The following is a 14,876-nucleotide window of genomic DNA, read 5'->3' on the forward strand; positions in this document are numbered from 1 at the left end:
TGACCTGCAGGGCTGCACCCTCGTTTACTTAACCCTTCTTACCCCTGTAATGCATAGCACAGTTGAAAGGGAACAGGGGGAAAAAAAATCAAGCCACTATTTGAAAACGCAGGGGACAAATTGAGTCCACAGACCTAATTTGCCACTTTGAATGTAGGTAGGTGTACATTTGAGACTTGGGCAGAGACATGGTTTAGGTATAGAGCATTTGCCCAGCAAGTGCAAAGATCAGAACCATTAAAAAAAAGAGAAAGAAAAATATAAGATCACAGATACCTCCCTGTACACACACACACACACACACACACGCACGCACACATGCACGCACACTCACACACTCGCACACACATGCACATGCAGGCATGCCCGATTTTGAGGCAGCATTGGATTAATATTTCCCCATTTTCAAAACTGGAGTAAGCATCATGGAGCCTTGTACCGTAGCAGAGTGCTTGCCGAGCATGCACAAGGCCCTGGGTTCTATCCCCAGCAAAATATGTAAATCAGTGAATGAATACATTTTTAAAACGAAAGAAAATAGAATCTTCTCTCTAATCTCCCCACCCTCCATCCCCTTCTCTCTCCTCCTTACCTTCTCTCCTTCCCTTCTCCCTTTCCCCCTTCCCCCTCCCTCCTAGAGCTGGAAAATCAAATCTAGGGTGTTACACCATACCAGTCAAGAGCTCTTTCACTGAGCTACATCTTTGGTCCTTAGTTTTGGTTATTGATTGATTTTTATTTCTTTTTGGTTGGTCAGAGGTCTTGAACTCTGGGCCTGGGCACTGCCCCTCAGCTCTTCAGCTCAAAGCTAATGCTCTACCACTTGAGCCACAGCGCCACTTCTGGGTTTTTTGGTGGTTAATTGGAGATTAAGAGTCTCACAGACTTTTCTGCCTGGGCTGGCTTTGAACCGTGATCCTCAGATCTCAGCCTCCTGAGTAGCTAGGGTTATAGCCACCGGCACTCTGCAATTGATTTTTAATGAACTTCCTGGTCTCCATAAGCAACCAAGTTTTGAAGCCCTGACTCAAGTCACTCGAGTTCTTGGCTTCGGTTCTCCCTCCTTGCTCCCAATAAGACGCACAGCAGCCCCGGGGGGGGGGCTGCCCCTCAGCTGTCACAGGATGGCTCCCGCTTGGCCATTTGCATTGCATCCATTTATTTATTTATTTATTTTTGGTTGGTCATGGGGCTTGAACTCTGGGCTTGAGTGCTGTCCCTCAGCTCTTCAGCTCAAGGTGAGCGCTCTACCACTTGAGCCACAGTGCCACTTCTGGTTTTCTGAGTGGTTTATTGGAGATAAACCACTGTTCCGGATGGCTTTGAGCTGCGATCCTCAGATCTCAGCCTCCTGAGTAGCTAGGATTACAGGCGTGAGCCACCGGCACCCAGCTCTGTTTATCTTACAATCTTGAGCCAAACTTTGCTGAACTACTATTTCCTATAGTAACAGGGAAACATATACAACCCAACAGGGTGGTCAGCTAGCCTTGTCTGTGCATGCATGTGCACACACACACACACACACACACACACACCTTTCTTTGGGGTAAACCCCTGGAGCACCCACTAGCTTCTTGGTAAGCGAGCCCTTCAACTCTGGGATTCCTAGTGGTAGGAGACCGGGTTGTGGTTTGTATGCCAAGTTTTTCCTTTAGTTGAATCCACATTTACTTCCCTGTCTCAGCTATTTTGTGGTCCTCATGCTGCCCTTTGAAGTTCTGTAGACAATCCTTAAAAGCAGTGTGTGCAGGAGCTAGAAAGAAATTTGGGGATAATCGCATTGCTGATGCCGTCCGGAACGGAACGCCAGGTAGCTGATGTTTATCTACATAGCTCTGCTTATGATATTTCCTCAACGTTCTGGTGTATGCTCACGAGACAATTGTTTTTCTTCTCTCCTAACTGCCTTACTTATTATTTCAGGTTCTCCATGAGAGTTTTTTTTTTAAAGGCTAAATTCTGTTTTCTTTATTGCCGCTGTTAGGATTATGTATATCATGTGGTGAGTGCAATCTGTGAGTGGACGGTGGCCTTTGGTTTTATTTTCTACTTCCTAACGTTCATCCAAGATTTCCAGGTAGGTACTGGTTAGTTCAATTGGTATATAAATTGCTAACAATTAGAGTTAATAAACACTCATAGAAAGTCTGTTGCCTGTGTTAGGGAGCACTTTCTTTTGACTCTTCACATGTCTGAGGAAATAAATGTAAGCCGGGTGCTGGTGGCTCATGCCTGTAATCCTAGCTACTCAGGAGGCTGAGATCTGAGGATCCTGGTTCAAAGCCAGCCCAGGCAGGAAAGTCCACGAGACTCTTATCTACAATAAACCACCAGAAAACCAGAAGTGGTGCTGTGACTGAAGTGGTAGAGTGCTTGCCTTGAGCTGAAGAGCTGAGGGATAGTGCCCAGGCCCAGAGTTCAATTCCCATAACTGACAAAAAAAAATAAGAAAGGTATTATTCAATGTATTATTCATAGAGGAAAGCAACCCTCATAGTTCACCCAGACAATGAAGCTTCCATGCATCTGTTACCATTTGTTGCTCAAAGTCTGGCATCCTAGTTCTTTTCAAGTGAATTTCAAAAACCAGAAAACACAGCTTTGTAAAAAGTTGGTTGATGAGCCACTGGTGGCTCACGCCTGTAATCCTAGCTACTCAGGAGGCTGAGATCTGAGGATCAGGGTTCAAAGCCAGCCCAGGCAGGAAAGTCTGTGAGACTCTTAGCTCCAATTAACCACCAGAAAACCAGAAGTGGCGCTGTGGCTTAAAGTGATAGAGCACTAGCCTTGAGCGGAAAAGCACAGAGACAACACCCAGTCCCTGAGTTCAAGTCCCATGACCAACCAAAAAAAGTTGGCTGATGAAAAATGCCTTTTTACCATTATTACCAAGGCAGAGAGAAGCTGGACTTTATAGACAGCTTGGCCACAAGGAAAGTGATATTTCCGAACAAGTGACTTATTAGCTAACAGGATAGAGAAAGCCTAGAAAATTCTTCAGGACCCAATTTAGCTTTAGTGAAAAACTTCAGTGAGAAGTCCCCTCTGGGGTGGGGCAGAGTTGCTGGAAATGTCAGCCGGGATGAAGTTGTTTCACTTCCTTTCATCTTTCTCTTTCTTCCTCCTCAAGAGTGTCACCCTCAGGATATCCACAGAAATCAATGGTGATATTTGAAGAAAGGAGAATGTATCTAGAAGTTTCTAGAAGTGATCTAGAGGACCACAGGGTTTTGATGTCCTGATCGGCATGCGTCTGTGGCACATCCGGAACTTGAATGTCATTAACAATTCCTAATAGTTGTACTATTTGCAAAGGTATGTTCCCCTAGAAAATGTAGAGCATTTATAACATGGTAGCGATGTTTTTATATTTTTCTAAGATACTTGTTTTTATACTAACAGATTCATAGAAAACCTATGGTGTTACAGATTCTGTGTTTCATCTTTGGGTGTGAACGATCTGTGCAAATACACTAACTTGAGAATTTAAGTTTAGTATATTTATGGGGGGAAAAAGTGAAATCAGGAATATTGGTTTTAAAATTCCTTTGTTAGATGGACTCTTTTTTTTTCTTTTTAAAATCATGAGAGCATTTGTAACATTGAATATGTCATGATCTTAAGGATGTCGTTGATAAACACAAAGATATTCTGGTTTTTATTTAAAGAAAATCAAACTAAGCCAAGTATGTCTATCACAAGGTGGGAACAACTCTTAAAGGGCTCTGGAGGCTTCAGCCTTAACCTCCTGCCCAGAGGCCTGCAGCCTCTCCCCCTGCTGGACATTGCTGGTCCTAGTGGATGTACCCCTAGGGAGCCTGGCTTGTGCAAGGCAGATTGGAAATTAGGACCCCTTCCCTTTGGTGGTCACTGGCATAATGGGATCTATAGTCTGACTCTATGTGCTGCCCAAGAGAATACAGGGAGAAAGGAGAGGGGCAGTTGGAACTTCCAGGTGCCGGTGCTGTGCTGGGCATTTGTTCCTCCTTTGAATGGCCATGGCTGGATGTTCTTCTAAACCAGGGGACATGTGAGTCAGGCTCTTGGTGTCAGACAGGAGCGATGGCTTTCACTGTTTCACCCAAGTCACCAAGTGACAAGTGAACAAGCAAGCCCTTTTGTAAGCTCAAGTGGTCCTTGGAATATGGGCAAGGAAGGTCCTCCGTCTTTCAAAGACTCCTGGGCTTCAAACCCAGGTCTAGCCACGTGGGCACCCTGGCAGTGGTGAGCAGGTGATGGCACCTCACTAAAGCATTGTTAAATGAGGGAAGGTTGAGACTGGAGAGTACTGCCCCATCTCTGGATTCCCCTGAAAGAATACAGTGGTTGGGATGTTCACTGTCATTTCTGAGTCCATTGTCACTTGTCACAAAGCTGGAGGGGAGGGAAGAATCCCCATTGGGATATTGGAAGAGGAAAGTGACCACCTAACTAGTTGGTAAAGGAAGAGGACTTTGCTTATCTTCTCCATGGACCCTCTGGTAGAAGGGATCTCAGAGTGGACTTGCGTGTGTGTGTGTGTGATCAGCCAGTAAGACTGTACTGTTGATGTTCACAGCTCTCGCGATGAGACTGGGAACTCACTGGGGGCTGAGCATACCCGTTAGCTTAGTGACTGCAGCACTCAGTACAGCGCTTCCTGGAACACCACAGATGCTTCCTGAGCGCATGTGTGCCGTGTTCACACGAAGGACTGACTAGAGATGTCTGGATGCTGTATACTGGGGGGTTGCCTCGCTCTTGTTTACTAGTTGTTTGAATGTAAACAAATTGTGCCACCTAGTAATGTTGACCGTTTTGCTTTGTGTACTGTAAACAGTTCAATTGTGTGGGCTTCATGATTCTATGACAAGTCTCTTCTGGACAGTTACCACAGAAATTGTTAACATGGGCTAAACCAAATGGTTATACCAGTCTTGGGCAAACTGAGAAGGCCAAAACCTGACTCCAGACAATCATATCCTGCTGATTTTGTGCACCTTCTAAAGTTGGTCTTATCCACATTTTTGGTATTATTTTTCATTTCTGTGAACTTGCATTTCCTTGGACCCCGTGACTGAAAGAGTAAAATAAAGTGAAATATTTCTTTATGTTAGTAATTTGTGTCTCTTTTATATCGCCTGGGTACTACTATGAAGTGTTGACGATTCTGCACCCTTGTGCACTTTATAAAGGGATGGGTTACACCTATGGGGTTTTGTTTATTTTTAATACTAGGGATGGAACCCAGAGTCTCCTGCATGCAAGGCAAGCACTCTACCACCTGAGCCACACCTCAGTCCTTTGGCTTTAGTTTACTTTTCAGATAAGGCCTTCTGCTTTTACCTGGGCTCATTGTACATTATTTATGTCCTGAGTAGTGAGGATTGTGCCCACTGGCTGATCTTTGTAGGGATTCTCAGTCTGTCTCAGAATTGTATGTCAGTCAAGACCCTTAGAAGTCCAACTTTGTGGATGGTAAGAAAGGGTAGGTATTTGACTGCATGACCCAGGAGGGAGCTGGCATTAGGATCAAACATATCACCAACAAAATATATCCTTCATTTCCTCTCCCCTCCTCTCAGCTCTGTTTTCTTCCCTGTTGGCATCATTTTCAGGCAGGCTTTCTTCTGTGGGAGTAAGATGGCTTCTAGAGACCAAACGACAATTATCAGATGTTCTAGCCAAAGCCTAGAACTGAACTTACTGTCCCATCTGATTGGTTGATTTGAGTTCATGGAGTAGTTACAAGGGAGTGATTCTCTGATTGGTCAGACCTGAGTCACATGTCTACCCTTGGAGAAGGGAGGGGGTTAACACCATATAAAACAGTAGGCCAACAGTGACTGAAAATTGTTTTCTCAAGAATTTGTAGGGTGGGGCAGCGGTGGATCACGCTTGCAATCCTAACTACTCAGGAAGCTGAGATCTGAGGATGGAGGTTCAAAGCCAGCCTGGGCAGCAAAGTCCGTGAGACTCTTTTTTTTTTTTTTTTTGTCGGCCGTGGGGCTTGAACTCTGGGCCTGGGTGCTGTCCCTCAGCTCTTCAGCTCAAGGCGAGCGCTCTACCACTTGAGCTACAGTGCCACTTCCGGTTTTCTGGTGGTTTATTGGAGATAGGAGTTTCACAGTCTCTCCTGCCCGGGCTGGCTTTGAACTGTGATCCTCAGATCTCAGCCTCCTGAGTAGCTAGGATTACAGGCGTGAGCCACCAGCGGCCGGCCCCTAAGACTCTTATCTCCAGTAAACCACCAGAAAACCAGAAGTGGCTCAGTGGCTTAAGTGGTAGAGTGCTAGCCTTGAGCTGAAGAGCTGAGGGACAGCACGCGGGCCCAGAGTTCAAACCCCATGATCAACAACGACAACAAAGGCTGGGAAGGTGGCTCAGTGGTAGAGCACTGGCATGCATGAGGCCCTGGGTTCAATTCCTCAGCACCACATAAGCAGATAAAAAAAGCTGGAAATGGCACTGTGGCTCAAGTGGTAGAGTGCTAGCCTTGAGCTGAAGAGCTGAGGGATAGTGCCCAGGCCCAGAGTTCAGGTCCCACGACCGGACCCCCCAAAAAAACCAACAACAAAAAGAATTTGTAGGGAGTAAATCTTGGGCAGATGGAAAAGAAGCCTATTCTACTACAGAATGAAAGCCTCGAGCTGACTCAGCAAACCCAACCTAACTTGCTACAAGGTTAAACCTGATTATAAGCTGGGCGCCTGTGGCTCACGCCTGTAGTCCTAGCTACTCAGGAGGCTGAGATCTGAGGATCACGGTTCAAAGCCAGCCTGGGCAGAAAAGACCATGAGACTCTGATCTCCAATAAACTACTAGAAAACCGGAAGTGGGTGCTATGGCTCAAGAGGTAGAGCGCTCACCTTGAGCTGAAGAGCTCAGAGACAGTGCCCAAGCCCAGAGTTCAAGCCCCACAACAGACCAAAAAAAACCAAAACAACAAACTTGATTATACTTAACCTTTTCTGATTTAAACCAAAAAATACCAAACAAGCTTTAAAGGGTACTTCAAGTGCCTTTGTACCTTCTTAGTGACACCTGTGTTCTTTTCAGGCTCTTATGCCTTTAACCTCTGAGAGGCTGGATGGGCAAGTTAGTGATCACATGTTCAGATGAGGAAACCAACACAAGGTTCAGCCAGCCAGCAAATGAGGCTGCAGTGGAGAAGGGCACACATTCCAGTCTGGGACTCTTTGTTTTTCTTGATTCCCTCATCAAGGGAGCTTTAATCTATTTATTTGGTTATTAATTAACTCACTTTTTTAAAATTTTATACATGAACACAGAGGATCCCACAGAAATCGCCACTTGCATTCCCTAACCCCAATTCAGGGCATCAGTATTGTTCTGGGTTTGGGTTTCGTCACATCCTTTCTATGTGGTGGTGTGTCCCAGGTTACCGTTTTTTTAAATTGTATTTTTTGACTCAGTTGGAGACATCCTGGTCTGTTGTTTAGGCCTGGAATGAGGCTAGGAAGAGTGGGAGGCAGATAAGTGGTCTCCCGTTCTCTCTCTCTCTCTCTCAGATCCTGGCGAGCCAAGAGAGCCAGCCGTCTGCACACACACATTTTCTTGGTCTGGCTCTGAATCCCCCCACATTCTCAGTCCACCATGTCATGCGTCTGCATCGTGTCTGTTGCACAAGACCGCAACCGCAGCTCTAGGCCTGGAGGGGAAGCTCCTGTCTTTCCTGGGTCACCCCCAGCAGATTCCGTTTTTGTTTTTTTTTAAAAAACCAAGGGTAGCTGGATCTTCTGTGGGGGAATGACAGTGACCTCCAAAGTCATCACGGAGAAAATACCCAACAAGAGACAGTGCTCTTGGCTGAAGGAATCCAGGGTGCCCCAGGAGCCTTGTGGCAAGCCTTGTGGTTTAGGCAAACAACGCTCTGTGTTCTACCAGCAGCAGAGCCAGTGCCGCTCTTTGAGTGGATAAAGAATCTCTTCTGAGTTTCAATAAAGCTTAGTGGCTTTTCTGATGTTTGAAAGCGGTAAGGGTCCTCACGGGGAAATTCGAGGGTTGGTCCACTATGAAAATGTTGTATTAAACTTCTCCTTAGCTGGAGCATCACTGTGGGGCCTAGGCTGAGGAAAGATAATTTCTACAAAAATGGAGTTCAGCTGTCTTCATCACAGATCTTCCTCTCTGTATAATTTGTTCTTGTTTACATGAATAATATATTCATGCCGGGCACTGGTGGCTCACGCCTGTAATCCTAGCTACTCAGGAGGCTGAGAGCTGAGGATTGCAGTTTAAAGCTAGCCTGGGCAGGAAAGTCTGTGGGACTCTTATCTCGAATAAACCACTCAGAAAACCCGAAGTGGAGCTGTGGCTCAAGTGGCAGAGTGCTACCCTTGAGCTGAAGAGCTAAGAGACACCTCCCAGGCCCAGAGTCCAAGCCCCATGACTAACAACAACAACAACAACAACAATATATATGTGTATATATATATATATATATATATATATATATATATATACATATATATATATATATTCATGATTTGAAAATCAAAGTAATATAAAATGGTTTACACTACAAAAGCTATTGTGCTTTCCCTGCCCACAGTGACTCCTTCCCTTAGACATAATCATTTATAACTTTTAGGGTTATTTTGGTCAGCTCAGGGCCTGGGTGCTGTCCCTGAGCTCTTTAGCTCAAGGCAAGCACTCTACAACTTATGAGCCATAGCTCCATGTCTGGTTTTGGTAGTTAATTGGAGATAAGAGTCTCACAGGCTTTCTTCCCCAGGCTGGCTACGAACCTCAATCCTCAGATCTCAGCTTCCTCAGTAGCTAGAATTACAGGTGTGAGCCACAGCACCCAGTGAACTTTTTTTTTTTTTTTTTTTGATTCTAGAACTTCACTGTGTAGCCAAGACTGTCCTGAAACTTACTATAGAGCCCAGCCGGCTTCACACTTAGTTCTTCATGAGCCTTCCAAGTGGTAGGATTACATGCATGTACCACCACATTCAGCTTTTTCAAATCAGAGTTTACATGAGAAGATAAGCAAAACTAAACATTTCTAAATATTTTGTGTTTAAAATTTTTATTCCAAGTGTATTTTTATTCCACAGTGTGTTAAATCATTTGAGCCTTTTAATTTAGCTATGTATCTTGGAGATGTTCCTTTATACCACTAGATGCCTTTATTTTGTTCTTTTTTTTTCCCCCAACAGTACTGGGGTTTGGACACAGGGACTTATACTTGAGCTCTACCACTTGAATTGTGCCTCCAGGCCTGCATGTAACTCAACAAATATTGTCATTTTGTCTTTGGGATCTTTTTTTTTTTTTTTTTTTGTCGTGGGGCTTAAACTCTGGGCCTGGGTGCTGTCCCTCAGCTCTTCAGCTCAAGGCAAGTGCTCTACCACTTGAGCCACAGCTCCACTTCCGGTTTTTTGTTGGTTTATTAGAGATAAGAGTCTCACGGACTTTGCTGCCCGGGCTGGCTTTGATCTGTGATCCTTAGATTGTAGCCTCCTGAGTAGCTAGGATTACAGGCCTGAACCTTTATTACTTTTTTAAGTAGTTATACAAAGGGTTTTCAACTCAACAAGTCAGATTATGAAGACTTGAACCTCGAAGCCAGCCTAGCCTATTTAGTGAGACCTGGTCTCAAAGGAACAAACAAAATGCAACAACGTTAAATTGATCATCTTAGAATAATTTTCAGTGTTCAGTCGTATTTAATACATTCATAATGTATAATTATTACCAGCATGCATCACTATACCTCTCTTCATCTTGCAAGACTGAAATCCTGTGCTTCCAACAAGAATTCTGTGTTCTCTTCTCCCTTTTCGGCCCATGGCGAACACTAGTCTCCTTTCTGTTCTCACTGCCTCACAGGAGTGGGATCATACAGACTTTGTCTTTTGGTGAGTGGCTCATCCCACTTGCCATCATCCCTGCCACGTGCATCCATGCTGGAGCATATGACAGTAGTCCCTTCTTTGCTCAGGGTGCATGAGTGCTCTGTGCATGTCTACATCATTTTTGTTTATCTGTTCATCTGCCAGAGGATGCTCATTGCTCACATTTCAGCTACTGTGCACAGTGCTGGGTTTTTTTTTAGACGTAATGCAAGTTTTATTGGGGATCATGATTAAAGTGGGGGTGAGTGATAGAGCTCAGTGGGTGGAGGCCTTCAGGAATGCAGGGGGCTCCACGTATCCAGAGGACCACGATTTGGGATGTATTTGACTCCACACCATCAGGAATGAGGCGCTTCTCAGCTACCACGTCTCCAAACTCATCCACGTTGAACTTGGTAAAGCCCCACTTCTTGGAGATGTGGATCTTCTGACAACCAGGGAACTTGAACTCGGCCCTGCGTAAGGCCTCAATCACATGTTCTTTATTCTGCAGCTTGGTGCGGATGGACGTGATTACCTGGCCAATGTGAACCCTGGCCACAGTGTCCTGGGGCTTCCCAAAGGCACCCCCGCATACCTGTCTAGAGCCTGTCAGCCCCAGCGCAGGACAACACCTTGTTGATGTGAATGACGTGGAAAGGATGCAGTCACACTCGAATATGAAAGCCATTTTGCCACAACTTTTTACCATACACTTGTTGGGACAAATACGCACAGCCTCCAGGGCTTCAGAGGAGAGCTGCTCATATGCATCTGATACCTTGGGCCCACAAAGTGGGAACTCATCCACTTCTGCCTTCTTCTGCCCCCAGGTCAAAGATGCGGATCTTAGCATCAGGGACACCTCGACAAAAGCAAGGCTTTGGGTATGGTTTGTTCTTACAATACCAGTAACACCGGGCGGGGTGGTGACCCATGGCGACACCAGTCTTCAGTGGTGTGCCAGAGGAAAAGAGCCAGTGCTGATTTTTTTTTCCAGTCTTGGGGCTTGAACTCCCGGCCTGGGCATTGTCCCTGAGCTGCTTTTGCTCAAGGCTAGCACTCTACCACTTGAGTCACAGTGCTACTCCCAGTTTTTTCTGTATTGGCACTGAGGAATGGAATCCACGGCTTTATACATGCTAGGCAAGCACTCTGCTACTAAGCCACATTCCCAGCCCCTCCAACACTGCTTTTTAACTCCTTGGGAAGCATATTCAGCCATAGAATTGCTCAGCCACACAGTCATTCATGTTTAATCATTTTAAGGAAACTCCATACTGTTTTCTTCAATGCCTGTATGTTCTATATGCCCACAAACAATTCCAATTTCTCCACATGCTTGCTCACCTTTGTTATTTCCCATCTGTTGGGGTTCTCTCCTCCTCCTCCTTTCTCCTCCTCCTCCTCCTCCTCCTCCTCTTCCTCCTCCTTCCTCCCACCTCCTCCTCTTCTCTCCTCTTGTTGCCCCCTTTCTTTTTGTGCCATACCTTGGCTTGAACTCAGGACCTCACATTCTCACTTGCCTGTTTTGGTTTAAGGCTGGTGCCTTACCCTTGAGCCACACCTCCACTTTCGTAGCCATCCTAATCGGCATGAGATGGTATCTCATTGTAATTTTGATTTGTATTTCTCTAAAAGCTCAAGGTCTCGGGTGCTTTTTTCTCGTGTCTGTTGGCCATTTGGACATCTTCCTTAGAGAATAAGTCTTCTCACATGTGTGCTTTTTTTTTTTTTGCCACTCCTGGGGCTTGAACTCAGGGCCTAGGCACTATCCTTGAGCTTCTTTTGATCCGGGCTAGCGCTCTACCACTTGAGCCACAACACTTCTTTCCAGCTGTTCCTGTTTCTGTGGTACCGAGGAATCAAACCCGGGGCTTCATACATGCTAGGCAAGCACTCTTACCACTGAGCCACCTTCCTAGCCGTGTGCTTCGTTTTGAATGGGGTTGTTTACTTCTGCCATTCACTTTCAGCAGCCATCTAAGTTCACCCATAGTATCATCTTCCCTGAGACTGAAGGAGCAGAAGGACTCGAGCTCTCTTCCTCAGCCTTGCCCATCAGCCTATGATTAGAACCAAGAATGGGAAATCTCAGAAGACATCTCTCACCTTTGCCAGCAATCCCTCTGCCAGGGGCAGCCCTGAGGAGTAAGCAGGTTCCGGGTACCACCCAAGGCATCTGATTTAAGGTGAAGAGTGATAGTCCTGAGAACCGGCCAGCGATCTGACAGCTGCTAACATAACCTTTAACACCTGTGTTTAAATGACTAGTGAACTGGGCTCCGTCTTTCATTTCCTCTTAATACTTGAAAAGCCACAGCTTGGTTTTTTGAAAGTTCCCTCAAAAAGGTTCTAAGGGAGGACTTTTCTTCTTCCGCTTGACCGCATTTGGAATCCATAAGTCAGAACCACCTTGAAATTGAAACCAGGAAAATCCCAGGCCTCCGGGCCAAGAGAAGAAACACACAGGTAAGTTCCCCAAGGTTAGTAATTACCTAGTTGTTGACATGCTTCAGGGGTGGCGGGGCTGATACGTTGGCTGGAGGACTAGGGATTAGTCATGATGTTGGGTCACAAGGCTTAGAAATGAGGTAGAACCTTTCGGTATCCCCCAGAGGTTTGGCTCAGAACTGTCCAACCGAGGGATGTGTTCTTCAGACTTTCATAACCAGCCCTGGGAATGATGCATCACTTGACTGACTAAATGACCGGCCCGGCTGCAAACCAACTATCCTGAAGACACTCAGCAGCCCCTGCTCCCTTGGAACATGGGAATGAGAAACAAATGCCAGGATCAACTGACCTATTCAGCACCCCATCGTGGTTAGTCCAAGGGGCACATAAGACAAGCCCCTAAGACAATACAGTGAATTGTTCTGGAATGTACTGAGTTCTGAGCTTCAGGAAGGGATGCCTCCAATTATTTATTTATTTATTCATTTATTGCTAGTCCTGGGGCTTGAACTCAGAGCCTGGGTGTTGTCCCTGAGTTTCTTTTGCTCAAGGCTAGCACTCTACCCAATGAGCCACAGTGCCACTTCCGGCTTTTTCTTTTTATGTGGTACTGAGGAATCGAACCCAGGGCTTCATGTATGCTAGACATACTTAATGGTATGTCTACCATTAAGTCACATTCCCAGCCTCTTGAACAGTTTATATATACTGCCATTCACTTGCTTTAACTGAAACACTTGATTCATTTTTCTTCTTCCTTTTTATTTTTTTTTTGGTGCTAGTCCTAGGTCCTGATCTTTGGGCCTGGGCATGGTCTCTATGCTTATTTTGCTCAAGGCTAGCACTCTACCACTTGAGCCACAGCTCCACTTCTGGCTTTTGGGTGATTACTTGGAAATAAGGGTCTCACAAGACCTTCCTTTCTTTATATAGTTTTTTTTTTTTTTTTTTTTTGTTGGTCGTGGGGCTTGAACTCTGGGCCTGGGTGTTGTCCCTCAGCTCTTCAGCTCAAGGCGAGCGCTCTACCACTTGAGCCACAGTGCCACCAAGACCTTCCTTTCTTGAGGCTGGTTTTGAACAGCATCATCTTCAGATCCTAGCCTCCTGCATATCCAGGATTACAGGCATGAACCACTAGTGTCTGGTTGAAACTTGGACTTCATCTCCTGGATTATATACTGTGGTCAGCAATGCTATCCACCTATGGGTCACCTAATGTAGAAACTTCCTTCTCTCTGCTCTCTCCATCCACCATGTCCTGTAACCGTTATCCACCATGTACTGGGTGAGCATGGAGGGCACTTTATGGGGGGAAATCTGCTAAATCTGCTAAATCTGCTCCTGAATTTTCACTAGATGCCTGGGACTGAAGTCTGTGTGTGAGGGCCTGGTCTGGGAGCCGCCCTAGTAGATGTGCGTGATTGGATCCCCAGTGGTCATGAGGCAGGAAAGAGGGAGCCTCATAAAGGTGAGGTAGGAAGAGGTTCTGCCCATGGAGGGACTGGCAAAGTGCTGTGCTGGGGCAAAGAAATAAAAAAAAAAAAATGGGAGGAGGAATGGGTGGGGGGGAGGGAGGGAGGATGGGAAGGGATGGGAAAGGTAAACAAAGGAGGGGCCTACGATGCTTAATAAGAAATGTACTCACTATCTTGCCCATGTAATTGTAACCCCTCTGTACAGTATTTTCACAATTAAAAAAAAAAGAAAACAAACAAACATGGAGCGGAACACCGGTGGCTCACGGTGGTAATCCTAGCTCCTCAGGAGGCTGAGATCTAACAATCATGATTCAAAACCAGCCCACGCAGGAAAGTCTGTGAGACTCTTATCTCCAATGAACCACCAGAAAACCGGATGTGGCACTGTGGCCCAACTGGTAGAGCGCTTGCCTTGAGCTGAAGAGCTGAGGGACAGTGCCCAGGCCCAGAGTTCAGGCCCCATAACCAACACACACACATAAAAAAGGGGGGGGGGAGAGAACATGGGAGATGTTGCCCTATATTGGGGAACAAAGGCTGCAAATGGTGGCCTTACTTATCTCAGCGATACCAACTGGTCCAGTGCAATAGCTCTGTCTCTTTCTGATCTCATCCTGAAACATCGGGATGAAGAATTCGAGCCCTTGCCATGGCTTGCTATGGTCTCCTTCAATCTTGGTCTTTTCCTCTGCTGTTTGTTAGCAAGCAGAATAAAGATGACCAAGGGCAAGAGGAGGGGAGGTGGAGAGTTACCGTCTGGATAAGAGCTTCTGTGTGGTATGATGAGAAAGTTCTGAACATGAGCCAGGTGAAGCCAGCCCAGGAAGGAAAGTCTGTGAGACGTTTTATCTCCAATCAACCATCCAGACAACACACACACACACACACACACACACACACACACACACACACACACACACACACACCCCAAACCCATCAGCTGGAATTAGAGCCATGGTTCAAGTGGTAGAGTGGTAACCTAGAATGAAAGCAAAACAAAAAGCTCAGGGACAGTGCCCAGGCCCTGAGTTCAAGCCCCAGGACTTGCACACATACACACACACACACACACACACACACACATACACACACA

General features: G+C 45.9%; 1 protein-coding gene and 1 pseudogene across 1 annotated transcript in view; one reads left to right on the plus strand and one right to left on the minus strand.

Annotated features, from left to right (window-relative positions):
* Dram1 (DNA-damage regulated autophagy modulator 1) overlaps positions 1 to 5,098 on the plus strand; it is a 40,785-nt gene extending 35,687 nt beyond the window's left edge. Inside the window, exons 6-8 of the mRNA XM_013023277.1 lie at positions 1,988 to 2,080; positions 3,134 to 3,318; positions 4,823 to 5,098. Of these exons, the coding sequence (XP_012878731.1) occupies positions 1,988 to 2,080; positions 3,134 to 3,178 (138 nt within the window). The 3' untranslated portion in view covers positions 3,179 to 3,318; positions 4,823 to 5,098. The remainder of the gene's footprint in view (positions 1 to 1,987; positions 2,081 to 3,133; positions 3,319 to 4,822) is intronic.
* A 5,043-nt stretch (positions 5,099 to 10,141) lies between these two features.
* LOC105988803 lies at positions 10,142 to 10,791 on the minus strand (annotated as a pseudogene).
* Between the last annotated feature and the right edge of the window lie 4,085 nt (positions 10,792 to 14,876).

Source organism: Dipodomys ordii, unplaced genomic scaffold (genome assembly GCF_000151885.1).
Source record: "Dipodomys ordii isolate 6190 unplaced genomic scaffold, Dord_2.0 Scaffold3, whole genome shotgun sequence".
NCBI lineage: Eukaryota > Metazoa > Chordata > Mammalia > Rodentia > Heteromyidae > Dipodomys > Dipodomys ordii.